We start from the raw sequence: 20,434 nt of genomic DNA on the forward strand, positions 1-20,434 counted from the left end.
TCTGGAACATACCTCTTCTTTCACCTGAGGAAGGAGCAGCGCTCCGAAAGCTAGTGTTTGAAACAAACCTGTTGGACTGTACCTGGTGTTGTGAGACTTCTTACTGTGCTCACCCCAGTCCAACGCCGGCATCTCCACATCAGTGTTTCCTCTGAGCAGGCGAAGGAAGTGAGATTGTTTCTGTTCAGCTTCGCACTGTTTCAACAAAAAAAAACCAATCCCTCCCTCTGATCCTGTGGTCTGACTGCCACTCCTGGTTAATAGTGTCCATCTTTGCCACCAATTGTTGTCCACTTGACTCTGATCATTGGCAGCTAAACAGCCTTTCCCAGCCCAGAGGAGTAGCCTGAACTCAGCTGAAGCATTGTGTGAGGGTTGTTGGGAGGGGAGCCCCGTTTACTGTTGGACCATGGCCAGCCGTGTCTTGGAGGGACAGGAGGAGGCGGTTCAGTGTGATGGCAGCTAATCTGACTCCTTCCATCATCCACCATTTCCCCCTAACAGCCTCGGTCAGCAAGAATTAATCTTGGCGTTTGCCGTTTACCATGAGTATGCTGCGTACTGCCGCCATGTGGGAGAGAGCCTTGCGCTTCTAGTCACCCTATGGGAAGGGGCAGGGGGGGTGGGTGTACAGTTCTCTGATGATTTCAGCTCCCGTTGCCCTGTTCCCAACTCCACGTGTCCCAGCCAGCAGCTGAAAGCTTCTCTGCCGGTCACGTCTCTTAAAAGTCCTTCAAACAAAAGAAAATCTATCAGCCTGGGAGGTGCTGGTTGTTGACTCTGTCACCGCAAACCCCGCCCCCCCCATAAAATAGACTCCCACAACCATCCACACCCCTCCTGCCGGTTGCTCTGTCTCCTCCTCCTCCTTTCCCCCCCCCGCCCCCCCCCGCCCGCCGGTCACTCTGTCGTCATCCCCTTGCCGGTCACTCTGTCCTCCCCGCCCCCCCCCGCCGTCGGCTCTGTCCCCCCCACTCCTGCCGTTCACTCTGTCTCTCTCTCCCCCCCCCATCTCCTGCCGTTGGCTCTGTCTCCCCCCCCCCCCCCGCCGTTCACTGTGTCCTGTCTCCCCCCCCCCGCCGTTCACTGTGTCCCGTCCCCCCTGCCGTTGGCTCTGTCTCTTCTTCCCCCCCCCCCCCCTGCCATTCACTCTGTCACCCCCCTCCTGCCGCTCACTCTGCCCCCCCCCCCCCCCCGCTGTTCACTCTGGTCCCCCTCCCTGCCGTTCACTCTGTCCCGCCCCCCCCCCGCCGTTCACTCTGCCCCCCCCCCCCCGCCGTTCACTCTGTCGTCGTCCCCCCTGCCGTTCACTCTGTCCCCCCTCCTGCCGTTCACTCTGTCCCCCCCCTCCTGCCGTTCACATCTGTCCCCCCCCTCCTGCCGTTCACTCTTGTCTCCCCCCCCCTCCTGCCGTTCGCTCTGTCACCCCTCCTGCCGTTCACTCTGTCCCCCCCCCCCCCGCCGTTCACTCTGTCTCCCCCCCGCCGTTGACTCTGTCCCCCCCCCCTCCTGCCGTTGACTCTGTCCCCCCCCCCCTCCTGCCGTTGACTCTGTCCCCCCCCTCCTGCCGTTCACTCTGTCCCCCCCCCTGCCGTTGACTCTGTGTCCCCCCCCCTGCCGTTCACTCTGTCTCCCCCCCCCCGCCGTTCACTCTGTCTCCCCCCCCCCTGCCGTTCACTCTGTCTCCCCCCCCCCCCCCGCCGTTCACTCTGTCTCCCCCCCCCTGCCGTTCACTCTGTCTCCCCCCCCCCGCCGTTGACTCTGTCCCCCCCCCCTCCTGCCGTTGACTCTGTCCCCCCCCCCTCCTGCCGTTGACTCTGTCCCCCCCCCCTCCTGCCGTTGACTCTGTCCCCCCCCTCCTGCCGTTCACTCTTTCCCCCCCCCTGCCGTTGACTCTGTCTCCCCCCCCCCCCTGACGTTCACTCTGTCTCCCCCCCCCCCCCTGCCGTTCACTCTGTCTCCCCCCCCCCTGCCGTTCACTCTGTCTCCGCCCCGCCCCCCCTGCCGTTCACGTCTGACTCCCCCCCCCCCCCCCCCTTGCCGTTCACTCTGACTCCCCCCCCCCCTGCCGTTCACTCTGTCTCCCCCCCCCCCCTGCCGTTCACTCTGTCTCCCCCCCCCTGCCGTTCACTCTGTCTCCCCCCCCCTGCCGTTCACTCTGTCTCCCCCCCCCGCCGTTGACTCTGTCCCCCCCCCCTCCTGCCGTTGACTCTGTCCCCCCCCCCTCCTGCCGTTGACTCTGTCCCCCCCCCCTCCTGCCGTTGACTCTGTCCCCCCCCCTCCTGCCGTTGACTCTGTCCCCCCCCCTCCTGCCGTTCACTCTTTCCCCCCCCCTGCCGTTGACTCTGTCTCCCCCCCCTGCCGTTCACTCTGTCTCCCCCCCCCCCCTGCCGTTCACTCTGACTCCCCCCCCCCCCCCCTTGCGTTCACTCTGACTCCCCCCCCCCCCCCCCCTGCCGTTCACTCTGTCTCCCCCCCCCCTGCCGTTCACTCTGTCTCCCCCCCCGCCGTTGACTCTGTCCCCCCCCCCTCCTGCCGTTGACTCTGTCCCCCCCCCTCCTGCCGTTGACTCTGTCCCCCCCCCCTCCTGCCGTTGACTCTGTCCCCCCCCCCTCCTGCCGTTGACTCTGTCCCCCCCCCTCCTGCCGTTCACTCTTTCCCCCCCCTGCCGTTGACTCTGTCTCCCCCCCTGCCGTTCACTCTGTCTCCCCCCCCCCCCTGCCGTTCACTCTGACTCCCCCCCCCCCCCCCTTGCCGTTCACATCTGACTCCCCCCCCCCCCTGCCGTTCACTCTGTCTCCCCCCCCCCTGCCGTTGACTCTGTCCCCCCCCCCCCCGCCGTTCACTCTGTCCTCCCCCCCCCCCCCCCCGCCGTTGACTCTGTCTCCCCCCCTGCCGTTCACTCTGTCTCTCCCCCCCCCCCCCCCCTGCCGTTCACTCTGACTCCCCCCCCCTTGCCGTTCACTCTGACTCCCCCCCCCCCCCCCCCTTGCCGTTCACTCTGTCTCCCCCCCCCGCCGTTGACTCTGTCCCCCCCCACCCCTTTGCCGTTCACTCTGTCCTCCCCCCCCCCCCCCCCCCCGCCGTTGACTGTGTCTCCCCCCCCCCCCGCCGTTCACTCTGTCTCCCCCCCCCCCTGCCGTTGACTCTGTCTCCTCTCCCCCCCCCCCCCCCCCCCCCCCTTGCCATTGACTCTGTCCCCCCCCCCCCTGCCGTTGACTCTGTCCCCCCCCCTCCTGCCGTTGACCCGGACCCCCCCCCCTTCTGCCGTTCACTCTGTTTCCCCCCCCCCCCCCGCCGTTCACTCTGTCCCCCCCTCCTGCCGTTCACTCTGTCTCCCCCCCCCCCCTGCCGTTGATTCTGTCTCCCCCCCCCCTGCCGTTGACTCTGTTCCCCCCCCCCCTGCCGTTCACTCTGTCCCCCCCTCCTGCCGTTCACTCTGTCTCCCCCCCCCCCCCCCCTGCCGTTGATTCTGTCTCCCCCCCCTGCCGTTCACTCTGTCTTTCCCCCTCCTGCCATTGACTCTGTCCCCCCCTCCTGCCGTTCACTCTGTCGCCTCCCTTCTGCCGTTCACTCTGTCCCCCCCCCCCTCCTGTTGTTCACTCTGCCCCCCCCCCTTGCTGTTGACTCTCGCCCCCCCCATCTGCGTTCACTCTGTTTCCCCCCCCCCCCCCGCCGTTCACTCTGTTCCCCCCCCTGCCGTTTACTCTGTCCCCTCCCCTCCTGCCGTTCACTCTGTCCCGTCCCCCCGCCGTTGACTCAGTCTGTCCCCCCCCCTGCAGTTGACTCAGTCGCCCACTCCCCTCCAGCCGATGACTCTGACCCTGATGTCTTGTCACAGTGACGAGGAGAATGGAGATGATTCTGTGGTTATCGTGGACGAGGACGACGACGACGACGACGACGATGATGATGATGACGTGCAGGAGATTGTGGATGATGAAGAGGACGAGGAAGACGGTTAGTTGGGGTTGTTCCTGTGGCCTTGTGTGGGAGCCCGGCCAAAACTGCTCGCGATAGCCACACTGGAGGGAGCAGCATTATTCTCGACCTCTTTGTTTGTGGCCTCTGACAATGGGGTAGAAAGTTGGGGAAGAGATCCCAAGTTCGGTGGGTTCCCTGCACTGTCCCGTCCAGCTGATAGTTTTGAGTCTCTTAGATCGGCGACAGACCTCCGCAGAGAGAGGCCTGGTGTAGTTATTGGGGGCAGGAATGCTCATTGGTCTTGTTTTTTGGGTAAATGGGAGAGGAGGGGTTGGGGGGGGTGGGGCGGTTGGGGGGGGGTGGGGGGGGGGGGGGCGGTTGGGGGGGGGGGGGGGGGAGAAGAAGAATGCGGATAGGGCAGCTCAGGTCAATTTGGCCGTAGCTAATGCCACCTGGGTCTCCCGCCGGACACTGGGTGAACATTCACACATACCTGCCAAGGGCAGAACAATGTCCACTCTGTGACTGCTTCCACTGCAGAATACCCCGGCCCACTTCCCTCTCCCTTCACCCAGTACCCAATTCATTTTTTACAATTAAGGGGCAATTTAGCGTGGCCAATCCACCTAACTTGTACATCTTTGGTTGTGGAGGCGAAATCCACGCAAACACGGGGAGAATGTGCAAACTCCACACGGACAGTGTCCCGGGGCTGGGATAGAACCCGGGACCTCGGCGCTGTGAGGCAGCAGTGCTAACCACTGCGCCACCGTGCTGCCTGCCCTCACCCACTTGTGATGCTTGTGAATGATCGGCAGGGGCCTGTGGGAGGGTTGATTGGAGAATCGGCAGGTTAGCGAGCTGCGAACGACCTGACAGTAATGCCCCTATGAACTTCTTTCCTGCAGGGTCAGAGGATGAAGAGGATGATGTGGAGGAGATTGATGATGGCGAGGAAGTTGAAGAGGAGGGGGTGGAGGTGGAAGGGGAGGAGGGTGAAGCCAAGGAAGTGGGCAATGGATAAAGGTTTCCCCCTCCTGCCCATCTCTCATCCCTTCAAACCCCTTCCAAAAAAAAGTTGAAAAACGGGTGCATTCGCTGGTGTGTGTGCGCGAGACAGAGAGAGAGTGTGTCTGTGTGTGTTTGTCTGTGCGTCTGACTGTGGACCCCTTGCACTCCAGAGGGAAAGAGGGACCCATTGCGACTCCAGAGCTTAGCCTGTGTGTGTAGGACCCAGCATTTATTCAGCTCTCTCGTTTTAAAAGTTTTTATTACCGCCACGCCCATTTCCCGCCAGGAACCGATCGCCAGATTCTGTCAGGATCATAGTCTGCCGTGATGCCCACGCAGCTGACCAGCCTGCCAGAATTCACGTACGAGGTATCGCATTGTAAATAATCCACTCCTGACACCGATTGTGGAGCCTGTGAAGAGGTGGAGACGAGAGGGTGTTGAACTTTATTTTTTTAAGGAACAGTTTCCCCCACTCCCATGTTAACCGCGAGCAACAGTTCATCAATCACTCGCTTTTTTGTACGGAGTGGTTGTATCAAAACGCGTCCACCTCTCGCTGCTGCGATATTGATTCCATTCTGAGATTTGTTTGGTGAATCTTGTATAATTTTTTAGAAAAGGGGGACATAGAGTGAAAGCTTCGATGGGCAACGCAAATGGTCCACAGCCCCCCCCCCCCCCCCCCCCAATGCCTGTGCAACAAAGCTCGCCTAGAGGGCAGTTAGTGACCCACATCGTCCGGGGGGCGGGGTTCAGAGCATTCCACCGCAGGTTGGGCTGTTTTGTCATTTGGGCGAGGGAGGGGAGTGCTGTTTTGGGGGAGGTGATGGAATCGAGCAGCAATGTCGAATCGGCCAACAGGCAGGCTCTTCCTCTGCTAATGCTGCAGCAGATATCGGTGGCTGCAAAGCAGCAAGCGTGCCCACGTACGCACGCACCTCCCCTGTCAGCATACAACGCCCAACTCTTCTCCCCAAACCCTGTGATTTTGGTGTGTCCCCCCCCCCCCCCCCCCCCCCCCCCCCATCATCATTGCAGCAGCTGTAGGTTTCAAATCCACCTTCATGTCGGGAGAGGCTCCTAGCAATCCAATTCGACTTGCCTCCAGCTTTGATCAGTTTTAAATGCAATGATTGTAACTCCTCCTCCCCCAGTCTGTTTCCCAAATCATTGCACTCACCTTTTTCTAGTTGAATCTTTGTCCCACAGGTGCTTCTTTCTGTCTTCTCGTCCTGAGCGAGTGCGTGTGCGCACACGCGCATGGATGGGTGTGTGGGTCTGTGGCTGCAGCTTTTTCTACAAGAGTGCATATACTGGTAGATTTAACAGACAGCACTGAATCCTCAAAAATGGGCCGAGCCACTGACTGCACAAGACCCTAGGTGGCTGGAAGGAGCAATGCAGCCGGAGACAAAGGGGCTGTTTCCCTTTTAAACACAGGTGGGGGTGGATTGTACAGACTATCTGTGTGACTTCCTATTGGACTGCCTCCGACGTATAACCCCGTGCTGTACCTGCCCTGGGAGTGTTTGATGGGGACAGTGTAGAGGGAGCTTTACTCTGTATCTAACCCCGTGCTGTACTGCCCTGGGAGTGTTTGATGGGGACAGTGTAGAGGAGCTTTACTCTGTATCTAACCCCGTGCTGTACCTGTCCTGGGAGTGTTTGATGGGGACAGTGTAGAGGGAGCATTACTCTGTATCTAACCCCGTGCTGTACCTGTCCTGGGAATGTTTGATGGGGACAGTGTAGAGGGAGCTTTACTCTGTATCTAACCCCGTGCTGTACCTGTCCTGGGAATGTTTGATGGGGACAGTGTAGAGGGAGCTTTACTCTGTATCTAACCCTGTGCTGTACCTGCCCTGGGAGTGTTTGATGGGACAGTGCAGAGGGAGCTTTACTCTGTATCTAACCCCGTGCTGTACCTGTCCTGGGAGTGTTTGATGGGGACAGTGTAGAGGGAGCTTTACTCTGTATCTAACCCTGTGCAACTCTGGGTGTGCTGTGTGATCTTTGCTCGTATGGTATTATTGTGACTGGCACTGCCGTAGCACGCGATATTTGGCAGTGGGGAGGGTGTCCGCACCATTGCAGCTCCCTCCCCCTCCCTTTGCTGATTCGGACTGCGGTAATGACGGTGCCCCTTTTCCCCCCTCCCAGCAGAGAAAGCGAATAGAGGCTGGAGATTCGCTGGCTCTAGCGACTCTCCGAGTGGTGCGCAGATCGCAAGTAGATTTTTCGATTTGCTTCATTCTATTAAACACCTGCAACTCTCTTTCGAAGAGTCCAGTGGGCTGCAGCCATGCGCTGCTCAACTCAGATATTTAATTGTTGCAACTAACAATGCTTGGCCATCAGTGTTTGTCTGTTTGTGTGAGCACGTGTGTTTTTTTAAAATTAAGGGGCAATTTAGCGTGGCCAATCCACCTACCCTGCACATCTTTGGGTTGTGCGGGCGAGACCCACGCAGACACGGGGAGAATGTGCAAACTCCACACGGAGTGGCTCGGGGACGGTATCGTACCCGGGTCCTCGGTGCCGTGAGGCAGCAGTGCTAACCACTGCGCCACCATGCCGCCCTGTGAGCGCGTATGTTTGTATGCATGCGTGTTTGTACGTGTGAGTGCAGGTTTGTATGTGTGTTTGTATGCCTAAGCTCGTGTGTGTCTGCGCACGTGCGTGTATAAACTTTTTAAAACGGTGATTCCGTGTAGCAATAAGAACGACGTTTATGTAGGTGAATGTCGCAGCCAGGGTTAAGTTGCACTGAGGGTTTAAGTCTGAGTTATTTTACGTGCCGAGCGACACCACCCACCGTGCGTGCTCCCTTTGTGACCTCGTGCTCGCAATGCGTTGGGAAGCGTGGACTTTTCCCCTGTGGTGATTCATCTTTTCTTTTAGATTACTTTGAATGACGGAACCCTGCTTTTATGGGGGGGATCTTGTTGTGGTTCCCCCTCCTCCTCCCCTCCTCCTCTCTTCCTCCCCTCCACTGATATCTCTTTTTCTGTTGAGAATTTAAGGAAAAAGAAACTAGTTTTTACGTTGTAATTAAATAATATTGTCTAATTGTTTTGCTTTGGAGTCCAGTTATTTTTCTGGAGGTTGAATACTTTCCGAGTCAAACCAGCTGTAAGTCAGCTTCATGTTTTAATAAATTCTGTTTTGTCTCAATTTGCTCTTTGACCCTTTTTAACGGATTGGTTTTCAACATCTCGCTTGGGTGAATGTGCTGCTCACCATCCCCCGGTTTGGCCTCGTCGTGCGCACCCTCTCCCTTCTGTCCTCCTTCTGGTACCCTCCGCCCGGAATGACCCCTACCCGTCTGCCTTATGAGCAATTCTCACCCGTCGTGGGCACTCATGCCGCTGCTGCTCACCGGGCAGTCCGACGGGTCTTTCTCACACGAGAGGCAGGTGCCGGGCACAGTCTCTCAGCCTGACACCCCCACGCCCGTCAGCTGCACGGAGCTGGCCCGCAGCCCCAGCGTTTCGGCAACAATCGGCTGCCCAGTAATTCAGCAGCCAGTGTCTACAACGAGGAGCAAAATGGGGAGCTCCATGTCAGGCGGGGAGCTCCACGTCAGGCAGCGTTTCCACGTGAACAGCGAGCTCCACTGTGGCTGCTCTGGGTACCCGCATCCTCGCCTGCATATGGTCGCTAATTTTGGTGGTGATGCCAAGTTGCCAAGGAGGAGGTCGAGAATCTGCAAAGAGGTTTTTACAGGTTTGGCCAATGGGCCAAATAATTGGCAGACGGGTCGGCGCAAGTGGGGAAAATGCAAATCACTTTGGCGGGAAGAATAGGGTAGCAGCATTTGATTTAGATCGAGATTGCAAAACTCTTGAGGTACCGCGGGTGTCTGGTACAGGAAGCACAAACGGTTACATGCAGGTGATTACCGCGTGGCCAGGGAGCCAAGCCGAACATTGCCGTTGATTGGGAAGAGAATGGATTATAAAAAGTTTGGCTGCTCCTGCACCTGGCGTAACACCTCTTTTTTAACGACTCGAGGTGGGGGTAGAGAGTGCGCTGTCTATGTCTCATTCCTCCCGATTTTCCCAGCTAATTACAAGGCCAGAATGTGCTTTATCTTCATTGCCAGATTGACCACTCGCTGCCCAGCTTTCTGTTCAGCTCACAGCAGAACTGTTGGCTTGTTATACATCCAGTGGAAAGGCAAAGCTTATTAAACTGCAGTGTGAACTATGAAAGAATAGCAATTGCTCTTTCCAAATACCTGAACGCTCGCTCTCTCACACACAGGCACCCACCAAAACTAAAATGGAGTTAGTCTTTTCTCCCCTACAAATGCTGCCAGACCTGCTGAGATTTTCCAGCATCTTTGCAAATAGAAGCAGGAGTGAGCTACCAGCCCCTCAAGCCTGGCCCCGCCATCCAATACGATCATGGCTAATTTATGCCGGCCTCAACTCCTTTTCCCTATAGCCCTCAATCTATCAAATATTTATCCACCTTCACTTTAAATACTTCTAATGATCCAGCCCACATCACCCTCCGGGACCGAGAATTCCAGAGATTCCCCACCCTCCGCGAGAACAAATTTCGACGTGCCTCCGTTTCAAATGACCGGCCCTTTATCTTGTATCTATGTCCCCTTGTTTGAGACTCTCCCACTGGTGGAAATATCTCACCATCTACCCTCTCGAAGACCCTCCGGACCGTAGATGTTTGAATAAGGAATCTCTTCACTCTTCTAAATCCAAAGCAACACAGAGCCAGACTAGATAGTCTCTCTCTAGACGGGACAGCCTTCATCCAGGAATTAGCCTGGTCAATCTCCTGTGGACAGCCTCCAACGTTACTGTATCCTTTCTTGGGTAAGGGGACAAGGTCTTTGGGGGACTTTTTTCCGAATGTTCCTAGCCCTTGAGGTGGAACCATTTTCTGTGGTTGGAGGGTTTATGACCATCTGGTGTACTGTGTTGTGCTTTGGGATCCTTATTCCAAGGAGGTGAGGGGATATACCTGCACTGGGAGGCCGTTCATAGAAGGTTCAACAATACATTTACCACCATAACCCCCATCACCCAGAGCAGGAGCAACCAACTGGGCAGGATTTGCAAAATGGCGCGCTCTCAGTACTGACCCTCTGACAGTGCGACACTCCCTCAGTACTGACCCTCTGACAGTGCAGCACTCCCTCAGTACTGACCCTCTGACAGTGCGGCACTCCCTCAGTACTGACCCTCCGACAGTGCGGCACTCCCTCAGCACTGACCCTCTGACAGTGCGGCACTCCCTCAGTACTGACCCTCTGTCAGTGCGGAACTCCCTCAGTACTGACCCTCCGACAGTGCGGAACTCCCTCAGTACTGACCCTCCGACAGTGCGGCACTCCCTCAGCACTGACCCTCTGACAGTGCGGCACTCCATCTGCACTGATCCTCTGACAGTGCAGCACTCCCTCAGTACTGACCCTCCGACAGTGCGGCACTCCCTCAGTACTGACCCTCCGACAGTGCGGCACTCCCTCAGCACTGACCCTCTGACAGTGCGGCACTCCCTCAGTACTGACCCTCTGTCAGTGCGGAACTCCCTCAGTACTGACCCTCCGACAGTGCGGAACTCCCTCAGTACTGACCCTCTGACAGTGCGGCACTCCCTCAGCACTGACCCTCTGACAGTGCGGCACTCCATCTGCACTGACCCTCTGACAGTGCGGCACTCCCTCCGCACTGACCCTCTGACAGTGCGGCACTCCCTCAGTACTGACCCTCTGGCAGTGCGGCACTCCCTCAGTACTGACCCTCTAACTGCAGCAATCCCTCAGTACTGACCCTCTGACAGTGCGATACTCCCTCCGCACTGACCCTCTGACATTGCGGCACTCCCTCAGTGCTGACCCTCTGACAGTGCAGCACTCCCTCAGTACTGACCCTCTGACAGTGCGGCACTCCCTCAGTGCTGACCCTCTGACAGTGCGGCGCTCCCTCAGTACTGACCCTCTGACAGTGCGGCACTCCTTCAGTCCTGACCCTCTGACAGTGCGGCACTGCCTCAGTACTGACCCTCTGACAGTGTGGCACTCCCTCAATACTGACCCTCTGACAGTGCGACACTCCCTCAGTGCTGACCCTCTGACAGTGTGTCAATCCCTCAGTGCTGACCCTCTGACAGTGCGGCACTCCCTCAGTACTGACCCTCTGACAGTGCAGCACTCCCTCAGTACTGACCCTCTGACAGTGCGGCACTCCCTCAGCACTGACCCTCTGACAGTGCGGTGTTCCCTCAGTACTGACCCTCTGATAGTGTGGCGCGCTCTCAACGTTGATCCCCCCCCGAAGGTGAGACGATCTTCGCTGGGTGTCGGTATGGATCGTGGATCTCTGCTCTGGAGTGGGGTTTGAAGTGACAGCCTTTTGATTTGAAGCTGTGCCTGAGACTCTGAGCAACAACCCCTGAACCAGTGTGAATGTGTTAACTTACCAATGTGCTCATTACAAGTTGAATAAAGGCTACGTTAATCCAATTCACCATCCTGAGCATTCAGAGTCGATGATTTATCAATTTCAATGAACTGATCGAATGAGGAACAGGCCATGTGAGGGGCTGAATGGGCTCCTCCTGTTCCTGTGTAACAGGCTGGAGAGGGGCTGAATGGGCCTCCTCCTGTTCCTGTGTAACAGACTGGCGAGGGGCTGAATGGGCCTCCTCCTGTTCCTGTGTAACAGGCTGGAGAGGGGCTGAATGGGCCTCCTCCTGTTCCTGTGTAACAGGCTGGAGAGAGGCTGAATGGGCCTCCTCCTGTTCCTGTGTAACAGGCTGGAGAGGGGCTGAATGGGCCTCCTCCTGTTCCTGTGTAACAGGCTGGAGAGGGGCTGAATGGGCCTCCTGTTCCTGTGTAACAGGCTGGAGAGGGGCTGAATGGGCCTCCTCCTGTTCCTGAGTAACAGGCTGGAGAGGGGCTGAATGGGCCTCCTGTTCCTGTTTTATATCATACTTGTATCCCAGCATATTATTTTCAGAAGGACGATTTTTGTGTGATTCGGGCGCTGACCACAGGCAGCTTGGTGGGTGTGTTATAACCCTCTGTGACAACAAGGTGGCACTATTGGGCCGGATGTGAAGACTTTCATGTGACTGGCTGCTTGAGTGTGGAGGCCAGGAATTCTGCCTTGGGAAAGAAACAGTGGCAATGATAGGCCATTCGGCCCTTCGAGCCTGCTCCAGCTTCAATGGCTGATCCTTTAAATCTCAACGGCGTGCTCCTCGAGTCTAGGAATCTTAAACATATCCATTGGCGTGGCCTCCCCAGCCTTCCGCATTCGGGAATTCCACTGGTTCACCATCCTCCCGAAAGCCAGGGATAACCAGGTTATGATTAGATTAGCCAGGACATTACCAGGGATGAGGGGGCTTAATGTGAAGGGACAGGAGGCGCCAGGATTGTTCTCTTTCAGTGTGGCAATGGTGGTGGGCAGGCGATAGCCCTGCAAAACCTCCTCCTGACTAACATCTGGGGTGGCTGCTGCCAGAGAGCTCACACAGACCGGTCCCGCAACTGCCTCGCGCAATCGTATCTCACCGAAAAAGTCCCAGGCGCCACTACCACAGTGGTTAGCACAGTTGCTTCACAGCTCCAGGGCCCCCGGTTCGATTCCCGGCTTGGGTCACTGTCTGTGCGGAGTCTGCACGTTCTCCCCGTGTCTGCGTGGGTTTCCTCCGGGTGCTCCGGTTTCCTCCCACAGTCCAAAGATGTGCGGGTTAGGTGGATTGGCCCTGATAAATTGTCCATAGTGTCCAAAACGATTAGGTGGGGTTATGGGGATGGGGTGGAGGCGTGGGCTTAAGTAGGGTGCTCTTTCCAAGAGCAGGCGCAGACTCGATGGGCCGAATGGCCTCCTTCTGCATTTTAAATTCTATGGAGTTCCTGGGCATGTCCTGTCTCACCAGCAGAACAGACCCAGCAGAGGAGTCGGCACAGTGGTGTACAGTCGGGGATAGGGTTGTCCTGGGAGTCCTCAACATCGACTCTGGACTCCATTAAGTCTCCATGGCTTCAGGTTAAACATGGGCGAGGAAACCTGCTGATTACCACGTACCGCCCACCATCAGCTGATGAATCAGTTCTCCTCCATGTTGAACACCACTTCAACATGGAGGAAGCACTGAGGGTGGCGAGGGCGCAGAATGTGCTCTGGGCGGGGGACTTCACTGTCCATCACCAGGAGTGGCTCGGTAGTACCACCACAGACCGAGCTGGCTGGGTCCTAAAGGACAGAGCTGCTAGACTGGGACTGCAGCAGGTGGTGAGGGAGGCAACAAGAGAGAAAAACATACTTGACCTCATCCTCACCAACCTGCCTGCTGCAGATGCATCTGTCCCTGACCGTATCGGTAGGAGTGACCACCACACAGTCCTTGTGGAGACAAAGTCCCGTCTTCACGTTGAGGACACACTCCGTGGTGTGTGGCACTACCACCATGCTAAATGGGATAGACTTCAAACAGATCTAGCAACTCGAGACTGGGCATCCATGAGGCTGGGGGCCATCAGCAGCAGCAGAATTGTATTCAACCACATTCTGCAACCTCATGGCCCCACTCTACCATTACCACCCAGCCAGGGGATCAACCCTGGTTCAATGAAGAGTGCAGGAGAGCACGGCAGGAGCAACACCAGGCAAGACTACTTGTGTGCCAAACAGCATAGGCAGCAAGTAATGGACCGAGCGAAGCAATCCCACACTGAACGCATCAGATCCAAACTCTGCAGCCCTGCCACATCCAGCTGTGAATGGTGGTCGACAATTAAACAACTCACTGGAGGAGGAGGCTCCACAAATATCCCCATCCTCAATGATGGAGGAGCCCAGCACATCTGTGCAAAAGACAAGGCTGAGGCGTTCGCAACAATCTTCAGCCAGACGTGCCGAGTGGATGATCCATCTCGGTCTCCTCCGGAGGTCCCAGCATCACAGAGGTCAGTCTTCAGCCAATACGATTCACTCCGCGTGATATCACGAAACGGCTGAAGGCACTGGATACTGCAACGGCTCTGGGCCCTGACAATATCCCGGCAATAGTACTGAAGACTTGAGCTCCAGGATTTGCCGTACCCCTAGCCAAACTGTTCCAGTACAGCTACAACACTGGCATCTACCCGGCAATGTGGAAAATTGCCCAGGTGTGTCCTGTACACAGAAACAGGACAAATCCAACCCAGCCAATTACCGCCCTGTCCGTCTACTCTCCATCATCAGCAAAGTGATGGGAGGAGTCATCAACAGTGTTATCAAGCGGCACTTACTCAGCAATAACCTGCTCACGGGCGCTCAGTTTGGGTTCCGCCAGGGTCACTCAGCTCCTGACCTCATTGCAGCCTTGGTTCAAACATGGACAAAGGAGCTGAATGCCAGAGGTGAGGTGAGAGTGACTGCCCTCGACACCAAGGCAGCGTTTGACCGAGTGCGGCATCAAGGAGCCCGAGCTAAACTGGAGCCAATGGGAATCAGGGGGAAAACTCCCCGCTGGTTGGGGTCATACCCGGCACAAAGGAAGATGGTTGTGGTGGTTGGAGGTCAATCATCTCAGCTCCAGGACATCACTGCAGGAGTTCCTCAGGGTCGTGTCCTCGGCCCCAACCATCTTCAGCTGCTTCATCAATGACCTCCCTTCCATCATAAGGTCAGAAGTGGGGATGTTTGCGGGCGACTGCACAATGTTCAGCACCATTCGCGACTCCTCAGACACTGAAGCAGTCCCTGTCCAAATGCAGCAAGACCTGGACAATATCCAGGCTCGGGGCTGACAAGTGGCAAGTTACATTCACCCCACACAAGCCCCAGGCGATGACCATCTCCTACAAGAGAGGATCATGTTAATCCTATTCTTCAACCGCATATCCCTCCAAATTTTACCCTTTACGAATTTATCCAGTACTCCATTTTTGAGGGCGAATCTACTTCCAGATCACAACACACAAGAAAATGCTCCTCGTCTCCCCCACTCTGATTCTCCTCAATCTGTGCCCACCCTCTCTCTCTCTCTCTCTCTCGCTGGTTACTGATCCTCCTGCCTCGAGGGAGTACTTGACTCCCCTTGTGATTGTGAACGCCTCGATCTCTGTGCGAGAGTGAACAATCACAACATTTCCTGTCCCGCCACAGTTCTGAGATTTAATCAAGGCATCTTAGAAAGAATGCGATCAAATCAAAGATTCTTTTCTGAGTCAGATACAGGGGCAGATCGTGTAAAAACAACAGAGACTTTAAATAGGAGCTGGAGGGTGAGATGTAGCAAAGTCCCCCTCTCCCATTGCTCATTTCTCCTAGAAAAACCAGGGGACACTTTTGAGAGAGGGTCAGTACTGAGGGAGTGCTGCACTGTCAGAGGGTCAGTACTGAGGGAGTGCCGCACTGTCAGAGGGTCAGTACTGAGGGAGTGCCGCACTGTCAGAGGGTCAGTACTGAGGGAGTGCCGCACTGTCAGAGGGTCAGTACTGAGGGAGTGCCGCACTGTCAGAGGGTCAGTACTGAGGGAGTTCCGCACTGTCAGAGGGTCAGTACTGAGGGAGTGCTGCACTGTCAGAGGGTCAGTACTGAGGGAGTGCCGCACTGTCAGAGGGTCAGTACTGAGGGAGTGCTGCACTGTCAGAGGGTCAGTACTGAGGGAGTGCTGCACTGTCAGAGGGTCAGTACTGAGGGAGTGCCGCACTGTCAGAGGGTCAGTACTGAGGGAGTGCCGCACTGTCAGAGGGTCAGTACTGAGGTAGTGCCGCACTGTCAGAGGGTCAGTACTGAGGGGGTGCAGTGCTGCCACCAAGACATTGCTTCCAAAGTACCATTGCCGGAGGTGAAGGGATTTAGGATTTGGGATGTGTGGTGGAAGTGAGAAACAAGTTGCTGCGGCTTAGAGGGTTGGGAATAAAAAACTGGGAAAAGCTGAGGCTGGAAGGAGTTTGGGGCAGCGGTGGCTGGAAGGAGTTTGGGGCAGCGGTGGCTGGAAGGATAAATCATGTCCATCTCTGACGTTCCAGCGAGCGGAGAGCGTTCATGCGTGATGCTTAGCTTTGCAAACGGGGTCTGTGGGTGACAGTCGCTGCTCTTAGCCCCCTGCTGACTTCCCATCCCATTGTCCAGGAGGACTGCGTAGGTGGGACTGAACGCCCCTCCCCCTGCTCACCGCCTCCGGTTCAATGGTCGGACGGACTGAAAGAAGGATTTGTTCCCTGGAATGCTGACTCCGGTCCTTTCCTTTTTAACTTGTTCCTCGGACAAGGGGAATGATGGATTACATTCTTCACAATAGATGCCCTGATGTGAAGGGAGGGCGGAATACATTTGGGGACGTTTGCTCCAACGGTTCACATGTTGCCAGGGCCCTCCAGCCCTCGGCACCAGCCCACTGCCCGGACGCTGGAGACGGGAATGTTGAAATCACTGCCAACACACAGTCGAAACCTCGAGCCCAGCGTCCGAACTCACTCCGTGTCCCTGTCCTTCCCTATCTCTGTAACCTCCTCCAGCCCCTACACCCCTCCCTATCTCTGTAACCTCCTCCAGCCCTACAACCTTCACTATCTCTGTAACCTCCTCCAGCCCCTACACCCCATCCTATCTCTGTAACCTCCTCCAGCCCCTACAACCCTCCCTATCTCTGTAACCTCCTCCAGCCCTACAACCTTCACTATCTCTGTAACCTCCACCAGCCTCTACACCCTCCCTATCTCTGTAACCTCCACCAGCACCTACACCCCTCCCTATCTCTGTAACCTCCTCCAGTCTCTACACCCCTCCCTATCTCTGTAACCTCCTCCAGCCTCTACAACCCTCCCTATCTCTGTAACCTCCTCCAGCCCCTACACCCCTCCCTATCTCTCTAACCTCCTCCAGTCCCTACACCCCTCCCTATCTCTGTAACCTCCTCCAGCCCTACAACCTTCACTATCTCTGTCACCTCCTCCAGCCCCTAAAACCCTCCCTATCTCTTTAACCTTCTCCAGCCATCTATACCCCTCCCCATCTCTGTAACCTCCTCAAGCCCCTACAACCCTCCCTATCTCTGTAACCTCCTCCAGCCCCCTACAATCCTCCCTATCTCTGGACCCTCCTCCACCCCTGCAACCCTCCCTATCTCTAACCTCCTCCAGCCCCTACCACCCTCACTATCTCTGTAACCTCCTCCAGCCCCTACTCCCCTCCCTATCTCTGTAACCTGCTCCAGCTCCTACACCCCTCCCTATCTCTGTAACCTCCTCCAGCCCCTACACCCCTCCCTATCTCAGTAACCTTCTCCAGCCCCTACACCCCTCCCTATCTCTGTAACCTTCTCCAGCCCCTACACCCCTCCCTATCTCTGTAACCTCCTCCAGCCCCTACATCCCTCCCTATCTCAGTAACCTTCTCCAGCCCCTACACCCCTCCCTATCTTTGTAACCTCCTCCAGCCCCTACACCCCTCCCTATCTCTGTAACCTTCTCCAGCCCCTACACCCTCCCTATCTCTGTAACCTTCTCCAGCCCCTACAACTCCCTAGTTAACTGCTGCTGAGTGCACCGCCCAGCGGAGCCTCTGACAGGATGATGCTGGATGTCTTTGTCAGCGGGTTCCCTTGGCTGCTCTGTCCTGGGTTAATCCCTTCCCTGTTTTCTCAAGAATCTGGCCAACAGTGCCCAGGACACGCAGCCACTGGCGCCTTCTCCAGCTCCCCGGCACTCAACAAGTCCCCTTTCCTCCTGCTTGTGCAGTCGCCCGGTGTACCACGGGATTCCAGTAGGGTATGGATGGGGGTGGGGTAGGGGTTCTGCTCACTGATGCACAACAATTAGGAGCAGGAGCAGGCCATTCTCGATCCTACTCAGCCACACCCCTGCCCCTCCCCCATTCCTTATCATCCTGGCTCATTTCCTCGTCGATCGAACTTGTTTAACTTCCGCCTCGAATATATTCAACCGTTGCGATGTGGGACGGCGCTGCATCAGGCCCAGCGTTCATCGCCCGTCCCTAATTGCCCCTTGAGAAGGTGGCGGGTGAGCCGCCTTCTTGAACCCGCTGCAGTCCCCGTGAGGTGTAGGTACACCCACTGCTGATAGGGAGGGAGTTCCAGGGTTTGGACCCAGGAATTTCCAAGTCAGGTGGGGATACGGGGATCGGGCGGGAGGGGTGGGCCTAGGGGGGAACGCTCTTTTGGAGATTCGGTGCAGACTCAATGGGCCGAATAGCCTTCTTCTGCACTGTAGCGATGCTGTGCATTCTGTGAAGTCGGGATGGTGAGGGGCTCGGAGGGGAGCCTCCAGGTGGTGGGGGTCCCAGGTATCTGCTGCTCTTGCCCTTCTAGATGGTAGAGGGCGTGGGTTTGGAAGGTGCTGCCTAAGGGGCCTTGGTGAGTTGCTGCAGTGCATCTTGTAGACGGTACACACGGCTGCCACTGTGCGTCGGTGGGGGAGGGAGTGAATGTTTGTGGGTGGGGTGTCGATCAAGCGGGGCTGCTTTGTCCTGGATGGTGTCGAGCGTCGCGAGTGTTGGAGCTGCTCTCATCCAGGCAAGTGGGGAGTTTCCATCACACTCCTGACTTGTGCCTTGGAGATGGTGGACAGGCTTTGGGGGAGGAGGGGGGGGGAGCGGTCATAGAACATAGAAATTACAGCACAGAACAGGCCCTTCGGCCCACGATGTTGTGCCGAACCTTTGTCCTAGATTAATCATAGATTATCATTGAATTTACAGTGCAGAAGGAGGCCATTCGGCCCTTTGAGTCTGCACCGGCTCTTGGAAAGAGCCCCCTACCCAAAGCCAACACCTCCACCCAACACCAAGGGCAATTTTGGACATTAAGGGCAATTTATCATGGCCAATTCACCTAACCTGCACATCTTTGGACTGTGGGAGGAAACCGGAGCTCCCGGAGGAAACCCACGCAGACACGGGGAGGATGTGCAGACTCCGCACAGACAGTGACCCAAGCCGGAATCGAACCTGGGACCCTGGAGCTGTGAAGCAATTGTGCTATCCACAATGCTACCGTGCTGCCCTTAAGAACAAATAAATCTACACTATATCATTTTACCGTAATCCATGTACCTATCCAATAGCTGCTTGAAGGTCCCTAATGTTTCCGACTCAACTACTTCCACAGTACTCGTTCAAGACCTCTCCTATCTCTTCAGACTCAATACACAATCTCCCGCTACTGTCCTTGATCGGACCTACCCTCGCTCTAGTCATTCTCATATTTCTCACATATGTGTAAAAGGCCTTGGGGTTTTCCTTGATCCTACCTGCCAAAGATTGTTCATGCCCTCTCTTAGCTCTCCTAATCCCTTTCTTCAGTTCCCTCCTGGCTATCTTGTATCCCTCCAATGCCCTGTCTGAACCTTGTTTCCTCAACCTTACATAAGTCTCCTTTTTCCTCTTAACAAGACATTCAACCTCTTGTCAACCATGGTTCCCTCACTCGACCATCTCTTCCCTGCCTGACAGGGACATACATATCAAGAACACATAGTACCTGGTCCTTGAACAAGTTCCACATTTCACTTGTGTCCTTCCCTGACAGCCTATGTTCCCAACTTATGCACTTCAATTCTTGTCTGACAACATCGTATTTACCCTTCCCCCAATTGTAAACCTTGCCCTGTTGCACGCACCTATCCCTCTCCATTACTAAAGTGAAAGTCACAGAATTGTGGTCACTATCTCCAAAATGCTCCCCCACTAACAAATCTATCACTTGCCCTGGTTCATTACCAAGTACTAAATCCAATATTGCCCCTCCTCTGGTCGGACAATCTACATACTGTGTTAGAAAGCTTCCTGGACACACTGCACAAACACCACCCCATCCAAACTATTTGATCTAAAGAGTTTCCACTCAATATTTGGGAAGTTAAAGTCGCCCATGACTACTACCCTGTGACTTCTGCACCTTTCCAAAATCTGTTTCCCAATCTGTTCCTCCACATCTCTGCTACTATTGGGGGGCCTATAGAAAACTCCTAATAAGGTGACTGCTCCTTTCCTATTTCTGACTTCAACCCATACTACCTCAATAGGGTGATACTCCTCGAACTGCCTTTCTGCAGCTGTTATACTATCTCTAATTAATAATGCCACCCCCCCACCTCGTTTACCACCCTCCCTAATCTTATTGAAACATCTATAACCAGGGACCTCCAACAACCATTTCTGCCCCTCTTCTATCCAAGTTTCCGTGATGGCCATCACATCGTAGTCCCAAGTACCGATCCATGCCTTAAGTTCACCCACCTTATTCCTGATGCTTCTTGCGTTGAAGTATACACACTTCAACCCATCTCCGTGCCTGCAAGTACTCTCCTTTGTCAGTGTTCCCTTCCCCACTGCCTCATTACACGCTTTGGCGTCCTGAATATCGGCTACCTTAGTTGCTGGACTACAAATCCGGTTCCCATTCCCCTGCCAAATTAGTTTAAACCCTCCCGAAGAGTACTAGAAAACCTCCCTCCCAGGATATTGGTGCCCCTCTGGTTCAGATGCAACCCGTCCTGCTTGTA

At 55.8% G+C, this 20,434-nt stretch overlaps 2 protein-coding genes across 2 annotated transcripts in view; both read left to right on the forward strand.

Annotated features, from left to right (window-relative positions):
- The window catches only part of LOC140399384 (uncharacterized), an 18,590-nt gene extending 10,478 nt beyond the window's left edge, over positions 1–8,112 (forward strand). Inside the window, exons 4-5 of the mRNA XM_072488970.1 lie at positions 3,783–3,960; positions 4,833–8,112. Of these exons, the coding sequence (XP_072345071.1) occupies positions 3,783–3,960; positions 4,833–4,948 (294 nt within the window). The 3' untranslated portion in view covers positions 4,949–8,112. The remainder of the gene's footprint in view (positions 1–3,782; positions 3,961–4,832) is intronic.
- LOC140398897 (semaphorin-3F-like) overlaps positions 1–20,434 on the forward strand; it is a 558,403-nt gene that overhangs the window by 419,697 nt on the left and 118,272 nt on the right. The gene's annotated exons all lie outside the window — the stretch shown is intronic.

This window comes from Scyliorhinus torazame, chromosome 22 (assembly GCF_047496885.1).
Source record: "Scyliorhinus torazame isolate Kashiwa2021f chromosome 22, sScyTor2.1, whole genome shotgun sequence".
Taxonomy (NCBI): domain Eukaryota; kingdom Metazoa; phylum Chordata; class Chondrichthyes; order Carcharhiniformes; family Scyliorhinidae; genus Scyliorhinus; species Scyliorhinus torazame.